General features: G+C 41.8%; 3 protein-coding genes across 3 annotated transcripts in view; all 3 read right to left on the bottom strand.

Moving 5' to 3' along the window:
• The window catches only part of LOC144655561 (uncharacterized), a 253,491-nt gene that overhangs the window by 13,638 nt on the left and 224,587 nt on the right, over positions 1 to 15,266 (bottom strand). The window lies entirely within an intron of this gene.
• Positions 9,405 to 11,702, bottom strand: LOC144655503 (uncharacterized). The gene is made up of 2 exons (XM_078515744.1): positions 9,722 to 11,702; positions 9,405 to 9,516 (listed from the first exon to the last, which is right to left on the bottom strand). The coding sequence occupies exon 1, from the start codon at positions 11,061 to 11,063 to the stop codon at positions 10,071 to 10,073; it is 993 nt and encodes a 330-aa protein (XP_078371870.1). The 5' UTR covers positions 11,064 to 11,702; the 3' UTR covers positions 9,405 to 9,516; positions 9,722 to 10,070.
• Positions 11,525 to 13,816, bottom strand: LOC144655010 (uncharacterized). The gene has a single exon (XM_078515232.1). The coding sequence runs from the start codon at positions 13,814 to 13,816 to the stop codon at positions 11,525 to 11,527; it is 2,292 nt and encodes a 763-aa protein (XP_078371358.1).

Genomic DNA, 15,266 nt, shown 5'->3' with positions numbered 1-15,266 from the left:
AACAAACAATTTTCGACGAGTTTCCAGCGCATTGATCCGAAGATGCTTCGACTAATAGTGATGCAATTTTTAATATTTCATTTATTAATTATTATGTTTTATTTCATTAACCTTTTTTATTTTATTTTTTAAATTTATTATTATATTTTTTATTTTTTTTTCGCTGTCCATCATCCGCCGTCCGTTTCCTCGATCACTTTAAAACCAGGCTTTAGAGAACAATGACATTTCTTTCAATTTAATCCCACTACAGTAGGGGTTGTTTTGTATTTTATGTTCAGACGCAAAGTCCCTGCAATTCATAAATTAGATAATGCAAAATGCACGAAAGAGCTTCCTTTGAAAGGCTGCGAGGGAGCCTAGACAAGAGGATTCAAAACACTTTTGCTAAAGCAATATCTTGGAATTCATAGCTTACGATTAAATAAAAAGAATTCTTACTTTCCAAAACTCTCATCGCTACACCGGCGGCTAGTGGAAGACGTGTTGCATTGAGATACAGACGTGAGAGGATCTGCTGGGCAGGTATAACAATAGACACCGCCTGCAAATGCTGTCGATGGAAGAACACAAAATTATATAGCATTGCATTAACGTACATAATAATATACATGAAAACATTACTTAACACTGATTGGCTAAAAAAAGTGCAGCTTTCGTGTAACACGAGTGCAAAAATGTGTAACGCCAGTGCAAATTACAAATTGATTTTGATTGGCTTAATAATAATAATAATAATAATAATAATAATAATAACGAATTTTTAAACAGGATGACCCTTCAGTACATGAGTACTGTTATCAAAGGGGTCCTGTAAAAAGAAAAATATATAACAATATAAAAATAAATACATCATATAAAAGGATAAAAAGTTAAAAATCTATTAAATTATGCTTACCTATCCTATAAAAGTAATTCGTTTAAAGACTGCCTAAATAAAACCCTACTGCTAGTTTGCCTAGTTTTTAAAGGTAAAGAATTAAAAAATATTTGCACCAGAGAAATAAAAACTTTTTCGTGCAAATTCAAGTTTCAGCGCGACCTTTAAGATTTAGATTTCACAATCACACGAATTACAGTTTTGCAATTTTTCTCCGTCTTACAAAGTAGTTACATTTTAGAGGTTGAATCAAAATACAGTGGAACCCCGCTCTTCGGACACTCGCTTAATACGAACACCCCGATATTTAGGACAGTTCGTTTGTCCCGAGGGAAAGCTCATATATATTTTATCTAAAATTAACCCGCTTATTACTACCCTGGGTGTCAGAGGGTTATTTCTTTTTTGCAGGAAAGACACAAAAAACCTTCTGGAACCCAGGGTAGCTTATTACGGACACCCGTTAATATGGACAACGGACACTTTGCTGTGTTCTGGGAGACAAACTCACATACATCGTCAATCCCGCTTTACAGACAATTTTCATTGTAAAAGCTAAGTTACGACTGATTCAACTTTGTCAAATGAATCCGCTGTCGAGTTTCAAGAACAGAAAAGTAACTTAAGCCCGAAAGTGTGAGGAATGTTTTAACATTTTGGTTAAAAAGTTTAATTAATACTATATGATCGGAAGATCAACGCCTATGTATTGAGTGGTTTATTCTTGTGACTCCTTTTTCAAGTGATTTCAAGAACCGCCAGTACTACAAAATTAGTTGCGTCCGAGGGAATGTTCAAACAGTAGTCTGAAATGTCAGCGGTCCTTTTGTACCAGCCCCCCAACGGAGGGGGGTTGGGACGAGAGGACGCCTGACTGTAGTTGTAACAGGACTAACAGTTACAGTGCAATAAAACATCGTTTTGTTGCTGTGAAAATGTATGCCTTCGTCTCTCTGTCAAAAAATCATGTGTCCGTGACGTTTTATCTGAGAGCCAGCTTAATACGGATACCCCGATAATACGGACACTTTGGCATGTCCCCACATAACTAATCATCTCCACTTTGAGTAGTTGGGCTGATTTCCGGTTGTACTCTTTGTCTTGGTAACAAAAAATATTGGTTGAAAAATATAAATAAGGATAAATTAGATCCTTCAATTGGAAACAAATTAAGTCTTTACGGCGAAATAAAAAACGAAGTTAGGTTTGAACCTTATCTAAGGATAATAAAAAATGTCAATCAAAGAGTGGCGATAACCAAAATGCGGATTTCTAGTCATCAACTGCCTATTGAATCAGGTCGATACAAGAAGATACCTCGAGATGAGAGACTTTGCCCATTCTGTAAGTCATCTATTGGTGACGAGTTCCATTTTTTGATGAAATGCACCCACTCATCATTTTCTCATCTTAGAGGTGTCTTCTTAGATCGCCTCTTTTCAATAAATAACAGTTTTAAATTTTTGAATTATAAGGCACTTTTTATATATATCTTAGCTATGTGCGATGAAAATATCTTGAATCTAAGCGCCCACTTTATCTGTGATATTTTAAACTGTTATAATGAATCACTAAAAGAACTTGAGGAGAATTTTTCCCTCACGACCAAGAGTTAGTTGTTAGCTTGTTAATGTTAATGTTTAGTTATTAAGTGTATTCTGTTGTAGTCCTGTGGAACTGAAATCTTCAAGTTGAAGATAAAGTCAATAAAGTTTCATTAAGGTAACGCGAGAATTTCACGACAATCGCCCTCGGCTTTCCATCTTCTCTTTTTCTTCCAAGGCGGTGAGCCCGCTCGATTTCAATCTCGCCATTTTCGTCAATGCCCACCTTTTCACTCAGAACTTCTCTAACCATGTTAAATGGATTTTCTTATTCGTTTTCTGGAAGATCGTAGAACAACAAACGTGCCCTAAGGTCAATCAGGTCTTGTTGCAATGTCGCATATTGCGCTTCAATGTCCTTCAATGTTTGCCACTCTTTCATCCTCGGAGACCCAGGGGCAGTTAGTGGGGGCGACGTGCAGCTTATCGGGACAACGGGATTTTCGGGCGAAAGTTTACAACATAGAGCGTAACAGCTGTTACGCTCTATGTTGTAAACTTTCGCCCGAAAATCCCGTTGTCCCGATAAGCTGCACGTCGCCCCCACTAACTGCCCCTGGGTCTCCGAGGATGCCACTCTTTCACCTCTTTCACACAGGTCGTAAATAGCATCACTGTTCTGTTTACCCCGGCTGTTTAATTTACCTTCTGTCGGTTAGCTAATCAACCAGTCGTGTTGCGTTGTGGACGAAAGTGTAAGACTGCTCGAGATCACTTATTTCTTCGTCAACACGAGCCAGATGTTGCTCAATGTGATCTAAGTTATCCAATTTCTTGTTCATCTGAGCTATAAGCTCAAATATTTTGGCCAAATCAAAATTATCACCATTAATGGCTTTCCCTTTTTGGCAACTGGCTCGACTGGTGTACTGTACTCGTAACAGAATTATTCAAATCTTTTTGCTATACGCTTATTTTTCGCCGACATACCTGATACATGTGACACCAGTGAATCTATCGAAGATAGATTAAAGAAGATTAAAGTTGAATGAAGTGAAGAAAGAAACAACAATCCCCGAGAGTTGTAGATTGTTTCCCAGTAGCTGAAAAGATGTTGAGAGGATATTGCGTGCGTTATTATAAATAATACATGCAAACTTCACACTTACCGATATCTGTCAAGATGGCGTCTCCTGGAACACGAGTTGAGGACCCAGTACTGCGGTTAAATTTAATGTGACCCAGTCCTCTGCTCTGCACGGTTAAATTCAAATGTCACACAGCATAGGGCAAAATTTGTGGTCACATTCCCCATAGAGGGGATAGCAGAAGTGTTCAAATACCGCACCTTTGCCCGTGCGCCGCCACCGCCCGCAACCCCCCCCCCCCACACACACACACACACACACACACACTAAGGCGGTTCCGAACAATAGCGTTCAGCGCTCAGAGACACCGCGTGGTCGCAAGTCATGTGCTGCTGCATTTGACTATAATTTCCATTCATTGCCCAAAGCGGATACAGTTTATTACCGCCTGGTCACACAACAGATAACATGATGGTGTCTGTTGTGCGATCAGGCCTTACGAACATCAGAGAAAGACGCAGCGCGGAAGGCCGCCTGATCTTCAAAATAATGCCGTACTCTACAGCCGCGCGGCATAAACATTGACTTTGCTTTTATTTAAATGAACTCAGTTAGCGCGCGCGCACTCAATGTTGCCACATTCAAATAAAATGACGCGGGCTGACTTTAACGGCAATTTTCCACTGATGAAGAGACAGAAGTCCCGAAACGTCTGGGATTATTTACAAAAATTAGCGCATAAACGAAACTCTAATTTTATTATGTGTTCATCTGACTGCGCTACACAGTTTTTAACAATATTTTGACAATATTGCGATCCAGAAGCATATATGCTTCTGTGTGATCTTATTATCATCTTAACTTCACTTAGCACGCTACCACTGACTCGTCCCCAGTCGTCTTTTGAGTCCGTCTTGAGTCGACTGCTCAACACGGAGGGAATCATGGGAAGGAAGAGAAGAAGCGAAGGAGACGACGTCTCTCGCCTTTCCTCCTTCCCATCATCCTTCGCGTCTTGCAATTTTCGCATAAGAGACGACTGGGGACGAGTCAGACACTACCAAGCAAAGTTTCCACATATCTTTAATATTTTGATTTCATCTCACGGTTTCCGATTTTCTGCTAGTTCTTCTGCTGTTCTTTCATCTTCTGAAGTGACATCCTCATAGACTAATCTTTCAGCAATGGCCTCTATGACCTCTTTCTGTTTCCTAACTGCGCTGTACTTTGACTCAATCTCGTTATTTGAAGGTTTAAAACTGCTTCAAATTCGTCGAATAATTCATAAAATACGTGTATAGCGTTAACTCTTTTTCCAGAGAGTGTCTTGAAGTATTTTGAATTATTTCTTGTCTTTCTTACAGCAACGAGGTAAAGTTTGGTGTTTATCTTCGTGACTCGTAGAATTTTTGACTGTCAGTTCTGAATACGGTTTATGGGTAAAACTCAACTTGAAGACACACAAGGAAAAAAAATGTTCACGGGATCTACCAGTTGTTTTGAACTAGTTTAATCCGCGCAAATTCCAATTGAAAGTAAAAGGCGTACATATGGTCCGACTATTAGAACTTTGAAAATCGGATCTAATAAAAAATGGAAACGACAAAAAAGCTTTCAGACTGACCTATTGTCGATAAACTTACAGTTTTTGTAAGGCACAATCCCGTTTAAGACACGCTTTTCCCCTATTAACTCTTTGACCCCCAAGTTTTCCTCAAAAAACGCGTTTTTTTAGCCGCTAAACTGAAATTTTGGTGCTATGAAAAATCCTGAAAAGGGGACCTTGACCAATTACAGGTGTACTGGCCTGTTTAACAACGATTTTGCACCAAAAATGGATTTTGTTTTTCTTTGATTAGCTCTGTCAGAATGCAACTGATATTCAAAATGAACAGTCCTGTAGAAAGGTCGATTCAAGCTCTATCAGATTCTCATCACGAAATTCCACTGACGTGCTAATTAATGACGTCACAAGTGAATCAATGACTGCACCTCCAAATAGCGCCTGAATGCGCGTTTAGGAGTGAAAGGGTTAAACAAACTTTAAATGCAGGGCTGATCAAACAGCTAGAGACTGATGTTACAAATTTATTTTGGCCCAATATCACCAACCTTCATCAGAAGTCACTTTTCCCCTATTGCTGTATCAAAATCGCATACACACTGATCCCAGTAAAGTCGCTAACGGTAGCTATTATCTGGTACTATTACTAGAATGGCGGAAATCTCGTGTGATCGCTTTTATTTCTAAGAAAAACAAACAAAAAGCTTAAATATAAACGCAACTGTCAATGAAGTGCAAACAGTATCTTCGGCACTTACTAAATACAGTGGTGGTGTAATACATCACATATATCCCGAGTATTTAAAATAAATGCGTAGCAGTTGCACTTGGAGTAAAACACATATAACGTCCCGAGCATTTAGAATGAATGTCTAAAAATTGTACTTGGAATAAGACCACGACAATTTACAATAAATTTGGCTACCTTGTCACTTTGTTACCTTATGTGAGGTCTTACACCATGTACTCCAAGAATTCTTAGCACCTCCTGCATTATTGTGTCACGTGACGTTGTAATGTGACACGAGACCAAAAACCGTTGTCAACGCGTTTGGTGAAATTCTTCTTTAGACAGATCACGTTCACAAAGAACGTGACAGACGTGTCTCGTCTGACAATTGCCTGAAGAGACGACCTGCTCAATTGGTGACGAGTCACGTGACAACTCACAAAGCCACAAACAAATCTCCTACACGGTTACATAGTAAGAGCAAGCCCCCACAAAAAATGTAACTGAAAATGTACAGATAAGCAGTGACTCAAAAGTGTCCGTAAAACGAGGTTAACTTTATATGAGAGCGTCAGTCACTTAAGGGACACAGAAAAGTGCCCGTTGTCCGTATAAACCGATGTCCATATTAAACAGGCTAATGTAAGAGAAAATGTATGAGCTTTTTCTAGGGACAAACAAAAATGTCCGTAATAACAGGCAGGCGCGTAGGAGGGGGGTTCGAGGGGTTCGAACGAACCCCCTTTGGAGGTCAATAATGGAGGACCGAAAACACAAACTGTTGATTTTCAGCTTTTAGCAAATAGTGGGGGAATGGAAAACAAACTTTGAGAGTTGCAGCTTTTAAATTACCTTGCACGAAAACGCTAAAAGTATCGGAAAAGTATTAAATTGATAGGAGAATGGATCTTAGTGCCCTAGTATTATATGTAGTCAAAATAATCCCATTGCTGAAAAAGTATTTCCTTAACAGGCGTCCGGGATTTGATAAATGGAGTATCAATAAACAAAATGCGGGGATTACAATTTAGGGGGACCCAGGTGATACGTGCATTCATAGTTAGTACTAACTATGGTGTATTTAGTGCATATTGACGATTTGACGCCGCTTTAAGTACATTGAAGGAAGAGCCGGGGTGGGGGCTTAATCTTTGCAGCACACATCAAGCTTTTGTAAAACGTTTAGTGTACTAAGTCGGTATGTATGTATGAATGTATCAAGTTAACAAAACGCCGGAAATATTGTTGTTATGACTAAAAATACCTGTTATTTTACACTCCATCGAGTTTGAAATATTGACGTACACAATGCTGAAAATAGCATTTCCGGGGCCTCTAGATTCAAAATATTCTGGGGGGACATGCCCCCAGATCCCCCTAGAGGCTCGCGCCTTCGGCGCTCGTATTAAATAACCCCCCTTAATGAATATTCCTGTCAATACGAACACCCTTACAAAAACTTCAGCTACGCGCCTGACAGGTGTCCGTGAAGTGGGGTTCTACCTTATGAACTCAGTAGGGAGTTAATTTGAAGCAAACCGCAATGGCTGGCGCTGCTATGACAACCAGAAGTAATTTTATCCAAAAACGGGACACTGCGCATCTTTTTGGCTAGTACAAAGAATCGCGATCCTTTGGGCTAGACTGAAATCCCGCCAAAAACAAGACGGCCAAATCTAATTGGCTATTAAAACGTGTTCATTTCATATAGAATCTACAGCGCACGCGCACAATCAAACGCCCAGAACAGTTGCGTTTCCCGAGCGCTTGTTAAGGGGGTCGAATGCTCTAGGAAGGAGATTGACTCTCCCCAAACCTCTTCAGTCATGGTGGCCTTTGCCCAGGGGGGGGGGGGGGGTACTCCGGCTTGTTAATGACGGGGATGATCGAAGGATTTTTTTTGGGTTTGAAATTTTCGATTCCGGGATTTTTTGGGGTTGGAAAATTTGGCAAGTATATTTTTTGGGGGGGTTATTTTTGGTCCAGGGATTTTTTTGTGTAACGTCGGAAGACTTAGGAATTTTTTGGGTCCTAAATTTTGCCTTCATTCGATCATCCCCGTCATTTACAAGCCGGAGTACCCCCCCCTGGGGGCCTTTGTAGCACTAGCCATAGCGATTTGCTAAAAGTCCCCTTTGTATGGCTGCTGAACACTAACCATATACATATTTATGATCCCAGTAACTTAATGAAATGTAAGTCAAGATCACTCCATTTATAGGAAACGTTCTTTTAATCAATACCAAATGTTCTTCTAATACAAAATCTTATTATTTTGTATTTCAACTGGTATTATTTCCCATTTCCTGACACTACACAAACTCATAGTATATTACATATTGTATCATAATGCTAATTTATTGCTTAAAAATGTGCATTTCCAGAAAATATTTTCTCCCAGCCCCCAGGGGGACATTGGAAATTTTGATGAGGAGGGGGTCTCAAAGGGCAAATCCCGAAATTTTAAAGGGGGGGGGGGGGTGAGGGTCCAACAACAAATATTCTTTCTGGGAGAAGTATGGAGCATACAAACTGCAAACTAAATTAATAAGTACAAAGTAATGTGATAGCATTAATAATCCAACTAGTTCTGAAACAACTGAACAAGTGTATTTTAAAAAATAGTTTTTTCATAAACCCCTTCAAAAATGTAACGTTATTTTTACAAATTAAAATAATTTGCAGTGGATAAGCTACAGTAAAACCATGCATCTATTGTGTCATTAGTGAAACAAAATTATCTCAACTAGTATTTACAGCAGAATCCTGCTTTCTTGAACTCACTTTTTGCATGTCCATGAAAACTAGTGTTAGGCACCGTATTTGGACATTAATCAAACACTACAAATGAAAGAAAGTCACTTAAAAATGGTGGGAAGGCTCAAAACCAAAAATCCCTCCATAGGGGTATGAATATTTTCTGGAGCAACCCAGTACCAGACTATTAAAAATGTTAAATTTTAATGTTGAAATTTGGATAATAATCAATTTTTTGATTAAGCATGTGACACAAAAGCGCATCTAGATTTTTAAATCTAAATTTCAGTCACACTGTTCCTGCACTAAAGAAACAAACTTTGCAAACTTAAGTCAAAACAGCAGCCTTGATCAATACTGCAGTAAATAGGGCCTGTTTAAATATGGAGAAAAGTTGTCCCTGGTAGGAGGGTTACCCTTCATACCAATTCACCCCCTGCACAAAAACTTTTCATAGAATTTTTAATAAATAGCTGTAAACTGTTTATGTGGTCAATCACAAGGTTGGCTCCGGGGGCAGGGTGACCCTGGCTGGAGGGTCACTCGCTTTAACGGTGACCATGAGTGGCGAGCCAACTTTTTTCAATGTAAACATTTTGGCTCATTTTGACTCGCCTACAAGGTACAAGTCTGGACATACAGAGCATGCGTGAAACTGAGAAGGTCAATTTTTGGCTTGATAAGCAGAGACAACTTTTCGCATATAAACGCTCCCTAAAAGATGGCTCGAGGAAGAGGGTTACCCTCCTACAAGGGACAACTCTTCTTTATATAAACAGGCCCTTTGGCTGAGAATTGTGCTAAACTACATGTGAGGTTCTTAATTATTCTTAGTGTAAAGGATGCCGTTCTTTCTTTCAATAGACTGAGGCCGGAGAAAGCCATTAACTGAGAAACCAAGTCTGTTCTGTCTTTCTTTCTTACTTTGTTTATTTCTTGGAATCACGTAAAAACTGAAAATATAATTATAACGAAACCTAATTTAAAATACAATTCAAATACAATACGATTCTTTACGTACATTACAGTTCCTTGCGTACATTATTACATAATTCTTTGTGTAACACATCCTAACACGAAACTAATGCTATTCGGATCATAAGAAAGAAATTACTCGATTCAATATTACTTATAAATTACAAATAGGCGTAATCATACCTCTTTCTCCGATTCTGTCCTTGAACAATGCAATAAAGGCTTCTATCTTAATCACTCTGATCTCTCTTACTTGACGCGACAGGATAAACTGATTGTTGCATAATTCGAACTGCTCTTTAAATCACGAGACGCCTTGATCACGAGACGGAAAAAAAAAACACCCAAAAAAGTAACATAACTATTTGCTAATCATTAACATGGCTCCCCTAAATTGTAGCAACAATTTACTTAACAAAACAAAACACGAAATTCGATTAATCTAATAAATCAGTTCGTACAAATGTCCTTCAAATGTTCATAACAATCTTTCTATGGCTCCTTGGCGGGAATCTCCCGGTCTTTGATTTCCTTAGCACGGAACCATGAGCACCAGCTTGTGTATGGGTCTGCTCAGGTACGAAACAGACCCTTTACGCTTGCCATCAGACTGCAGGGATCGATCTCCTACCGCAACTTTTACCTTTCTCACGTAACCATCTCTGTCAGGGTAGGTCTCAACTACTCGGGCAAGTCTCCAACAATTACGCGGTGCATCCTCGTCTTTCAGGATCACTACGTCTCCTTCTTTAAGGTTTCTATGGGGGGCGGTCCACTTCTGTCGGCTTTGGAGGGACTGAAGGTAGCTTGTTTTCCACTGCTGCCAAAATGCATCAGCGAGATATTGAACTCGACGCCATCTCTTTCTAGAATAGACATCAGCATTTTGGAAATTTCCAGGTGGGGCGAGTACAACAGCAGACTTCATTGTCAGCAGGCGATTTGGTGTCAACACGTCAACTGCATCTGAAGCAGTTAGGTCATCGATGGCGAGTGGACGGCTATTGACAATTGCTTCAGCTTCTGTCATCAGCGTGCTCAAAGATTCATTGTCAAGTTGTTTGCCATGGTTTTGTAACAGTGCTGACAGGACACTTCTCACGGTGCGTATCTGTCTTTCCCATGAGCCACCCATGTGGCTTGCGTGTGGGACGTTCATTTTCCAATTTATCCAATCACAATTGGTTATCAGCAACTCTCTCTGAATTGTGTCGTGATTCATCTCCATTAAGGCTGCTTCCAACTCGTTTTTTGCTCCAACAAAATTCGTACCTTGGTCTGATCGAAGCTGTCGTACTGGGCCACGTCGATTGATGAAGCGCCGATACGCGTTTAAGAAAGAATCTGTGGTTAGGGACGCTGCGGTTTCTAAGTGGACAGCTCGAGAAGCCATACAAGTGAACAAGACACCATAGCGCTTCATTTCTTTACGCCCTTCCTTTATGTACCAAGGTCCAAAATAGTCAACTGCACTGTAGGTGAATGGCGGGGCTTGCTCTAGTCGATCTGGTGGTAGGTCAGACATCTTCTGCTGCTCAGGTGTTCCTCTCAGCTTCTTGCACGTTACGCACTTAGACACATGATGTCCAACAGTGGAACTGCCGTTGATAATCCAGAAACCGGAAGTGCGGATTTCGGCGTGCGTTCTGGCTCGGCCTTGGTGGTGTACTCGCTGATGAAGGTGTCGAATTATCAGCTCTGTCACGTGAGATTTCTTTGGCAGAATTATTGGATGTCTTGTGTCGTACGGCAAATCAGCTTCATCAATGCGACCCCCAACTCGTAGGATTCCATGTTGGTCCAGAACTGGATTAAGGCGATGTATGGCACTTGTCTTCTTGGTCACCTCTCTCACATTGCGCTTCCCCTCTTCGTTACATTGTATCCTCTTAATTGCTCAATTTCGTCTCGGAACTCTTCACTTTGAACAGCCTTGATTATCATTCTTTCAGCTCTTTGTAGGTCTTCAACATTCACTACTGCTCCTCATCGATTCTTCTCCTCAGGCGAGACCCTTTCATCTTCACGCTCCTTATGGATTCGTCTGCTTTCTTTCATTCTTTGTATAAAGAGGAGGCAAAAGGCGATAGCCTTTTTCGCACGGTGCCAGTCGGAGAAGTACTCGATTCGTTGCAGTAGAACCGGACGCTCACTAGATTTAGATGACATCGATATCACTGTTATCTTTCGTACTTCCGGGTCCTCGAGCGAGAGTGGAACATCTACCTTAGCCTTGGTGACAAGAGGCTTCCATAGGAACTCTGGTCCACTCCACCATCTGGTGCTATCGATCATCTCTTGGGCTGTGAGTCCCCTGGAAGCATCGTCGGCTGGATTTTCCTTTGTCTCCACGTAGTTCCACTGATCGGGAGAGGTTCGATCACGGATAAGCTGGACTCGATTGGCCACGAACGTATGGAAACGCCTAGCGTCATTGGATATATATCCCAATACGACCTTGCTGTCAGTCCAAAACACTTCTGGTAAGCTGTTGTACTTTAGCTCTTTCTGAAGAAAGGCGCTGATATTGGTAGCTACAACTGCCGCTACCAATTCTAATCTTGGGACAGTGACGGGCTTTAAAGGTGCCACTCTTGATTTCGCCATCACAAGTGAGCAGTGTACTTGGTCTTGGTGGTTAATCATTCTTAGATATGAGCACTGGCCGTACCCGTAAACACTTGCGTCTGAGAAGGTGTGTAGCTCGATGGTCTTGAGCTCGCCAAAGTCGTCTGGTTTGTAACAGCGTCGTATCTTTAGCTGTGCCAAAGCATGAAGGTCATTTCTCCACTTCTCCCATCGTGGTCGGACATGGTCAGGAACTTCGTCATCCCAGCTTGTCTTTCCTTTGCACAATTCTTGCACTATTCGTTTGCCTGTTAGCAAGAAAGGCGCTACCAAGCCAAGAGGATCGTAAATGGAGCTGACCGATGCAAGAATGCCTCTCCTGGTTAGGGGTCTGTCTTTCAATTCAATCCGAAACTGGAGGTAATCCGACTCTATACACCATTGTACCCCTAGGGCTCTCTCTATCGGTAGGTGGTCTTCCGTCAAGTTAAGGTCTTTGATACCACTGGCGCGTTGATCCTTGGGTATGGCTTCTACAACTTTCTTATCATTTGAAGTGAATTTGTGGAGATTGAACCCCCCTTCAGCACACAAGTTCTTTGTATTCTGTATCAGAGAGATGGCTTGTGATGTCGAAGGGACCGACTTGAGGCCGTCGTCCACGTAGAAGTCTTTCCGCACGAATTCGGCCGCTTCACTGCCAAAGGTCTCCTCAAAATCTTCAGCCGTTCTCTTGAGAGCGAAGTTCGCGCAGCCAGGTGACGAAACGGCTCCAAATAGATGAACTTTCATTCTGAATTCCACCGGAGGCTTGTCTAGGTCGTTGTCCTCCCACCATAAGAAACGAAGAAGATTTCGGTGTTCTTCTTTGACGCCAACTTGATGAAACATTCCCTCAACATCACACATGAATGCTACTGGCTCCTTTCGAAAGCGGCAGAGGACTCCGGCGAGGTTGTTAGTAAGGTCTGGTCCTGGCAGGAGGCAGCTGTTGAGGGACTTTCCTTTAAACTCGGCGCTGGCGTCAAACACAACTCTTATTTTGTCTGGCTTTTGTGGGTGGTACACCCCATGGTGAGGAATATACCAAACACTTCCATTGGTAAGGGAAAGCTCATCTGATGGAACTCTCTCAGCATGACTCTTTTCCATCATTTCCCTCATAAACGCTTGGTAGTGTTCTCTGTAACGACGGTCTCTCTTCAGTCTTTGCTTTAGTTTTCCCAAACGATTTAGAGCCAGCTCTTTGTTGTTTGGCATCTGAAGAGTTTGGTCCTTCAGTGGCAGGGGAAGTTCATAGTGACTATCTTCTCGATGGTGAATGTTCGAGCTCATAATTTCTAAGAATCGTCTATCCTGAAATGAAAACGCTTGTTCTTCCTTTGATCGTTCGTTGAAGTCGAACTCGAACATCTTGCTGACTTGTGCTGGGCAGAGAACTTCCTTTACTTTTGTCTTTAGTACAAAGTGACCCAAGGTCTTGCTTGGACTGTCTCCGATTTCTTGTGACACTATCCGGTTACAGGAACAGTGAGTGTTGCCTTCTTCATCGTCATTTTGGTTCACGTTCCCAATGACACCCCATCCTAAAGCTGTTTTCTTGGCGTATGGGTCATCGTCTGAGCCAGGTATTACTTCTCTTGGCTTAATGGCTCGGGCGCAATTCACACCAATGAGGAGTCCCACGTGAATGTCGTCTCGATAAGGCATGAGCTGATCAGAGATGCGCGCGAGGTGGGGCCAACCATGTACCGATTCTGGCCTTGGAATCTGGCTGCGTTTTACGGGTATTTCTTCGCGAGAATATGCTGCAGGTAAAGGTACTTCGACTGATTCTTTGAACCCTCGTACGATTAGACCACTGACTTTGTGACAGGTTACCAACTTCTCTCCTAGGACTGTCGACAACTTTAAATGAACGTCCGGCCACTTACAGCCAGCATCTGGAGAGTCTCATCCTTCACGAAACAGGCATCTGATTGATCATCAAGGAGAGCATAGACAAGCACTTCCTTCTCAGGGCTATCTTTATGGTGCAACCAAACAGGCACGATAAGCGAGTGGGAATTGCAGACGTCTAAGTCATCGGTGTTCACGCGGTGGGCCGTGGCTTCTGCCTGAGGCTCAACTGATTGATTTGCCTGGTGTCCCAACGCTCCTGGAGATTCTATATGAAGGGAGGTGGGGTGAAAGCCACTGCATTTCTTGCAAATTTTTCTTCTTCGGCAATCCTTCTTCATATGTCCATACATCAGACACCCTAGGCAGATACCTCTTGACCTTATAAATTCAATCTTCTCAGCTGGAGACATCTTGTTGAACTTGTCGCATTCGTCCAGGTTGTGTGTGTTCTTACACAGCGGGCAGCGTTCTGCTTTAGGTTTCTTTTCTCTTCTCCCTTCATTGGAACCGTCGCTTACTTCATTGGATCCGGTTGCAAAGCTGCCAGCGCCTACTGATCTATTCTTGTTGTTGCCGCTAAACCTTCCTTTTCTTTGCGGGTCTTCTTTCTTGTCATCTTCTTTACTTTCTTTGACCCTTGACATTAGTGTAACGGGATTGCAGGCAATTCTGGCTTCTTTCTTCAAGAAATTGCAGAAGGTTGAGAATGGAGGATAGCCCACTTCTTCTTTATTTTCATTCCATAGCCAACGATCCACTTCGCGACTCCATCGATCAGACAAATATCGGGGGAGTTTTCGGACCATTTTCTGGTTTTCATCAGGATCGTTGAGGGCCTGTAAGTACTTGATTTCCATCATCGCCGTCTGGCAGTTAAGCAAGAAGTCCGAGAATTTTCGTAAACTCACGCCATCGTTTGGTGGGATTCTCGGCCACTCATTTATTTTCTTCCGGTACGCTTCGGCCACCAGGAGCGGATTTCCAAATCGATCTTTTAATATACTTCTTGCCTCGAGGTAAGCTTCGGTGCTATCCAGCGTGAGTAATCCACTTATCGCTTCTTTCGCGTCCCCAGCGGTGTATTTTCCCAAATAATACAGTCGCTGCGAGGTGTTATCGGTTCTTCTTTCAATTATGGCGTCGAAGGACCTTTGCCAGACAGGAAAATGAATCATGTCGCCTCTAAAAATTTCTGGTTCTGGTAATGGAAGTAAATCCTTTGCATTTTTCCGTGACAGTAAGTCAGCCAGGCGTTCGA

The sequence above is a fragment of the Oculina patagonica genome, chromosome 5 (genome assembly GCF_052425735.1).
Source record: "Oculina patagonica isolate OP01 chromosome 5, crgOcupat, whole genome shotgun sequence".
Classification (NCBI taxonomy): domain Eukaryota; kingdom Metazoa; phylum Cnidaria; class Anthozoa; order Scleractinia; family Oculinidae; genus Oculina; species Oculina patagonica.
This window is presented reverse-complemented; position numbering and strand designations above follow the sequence as displayed.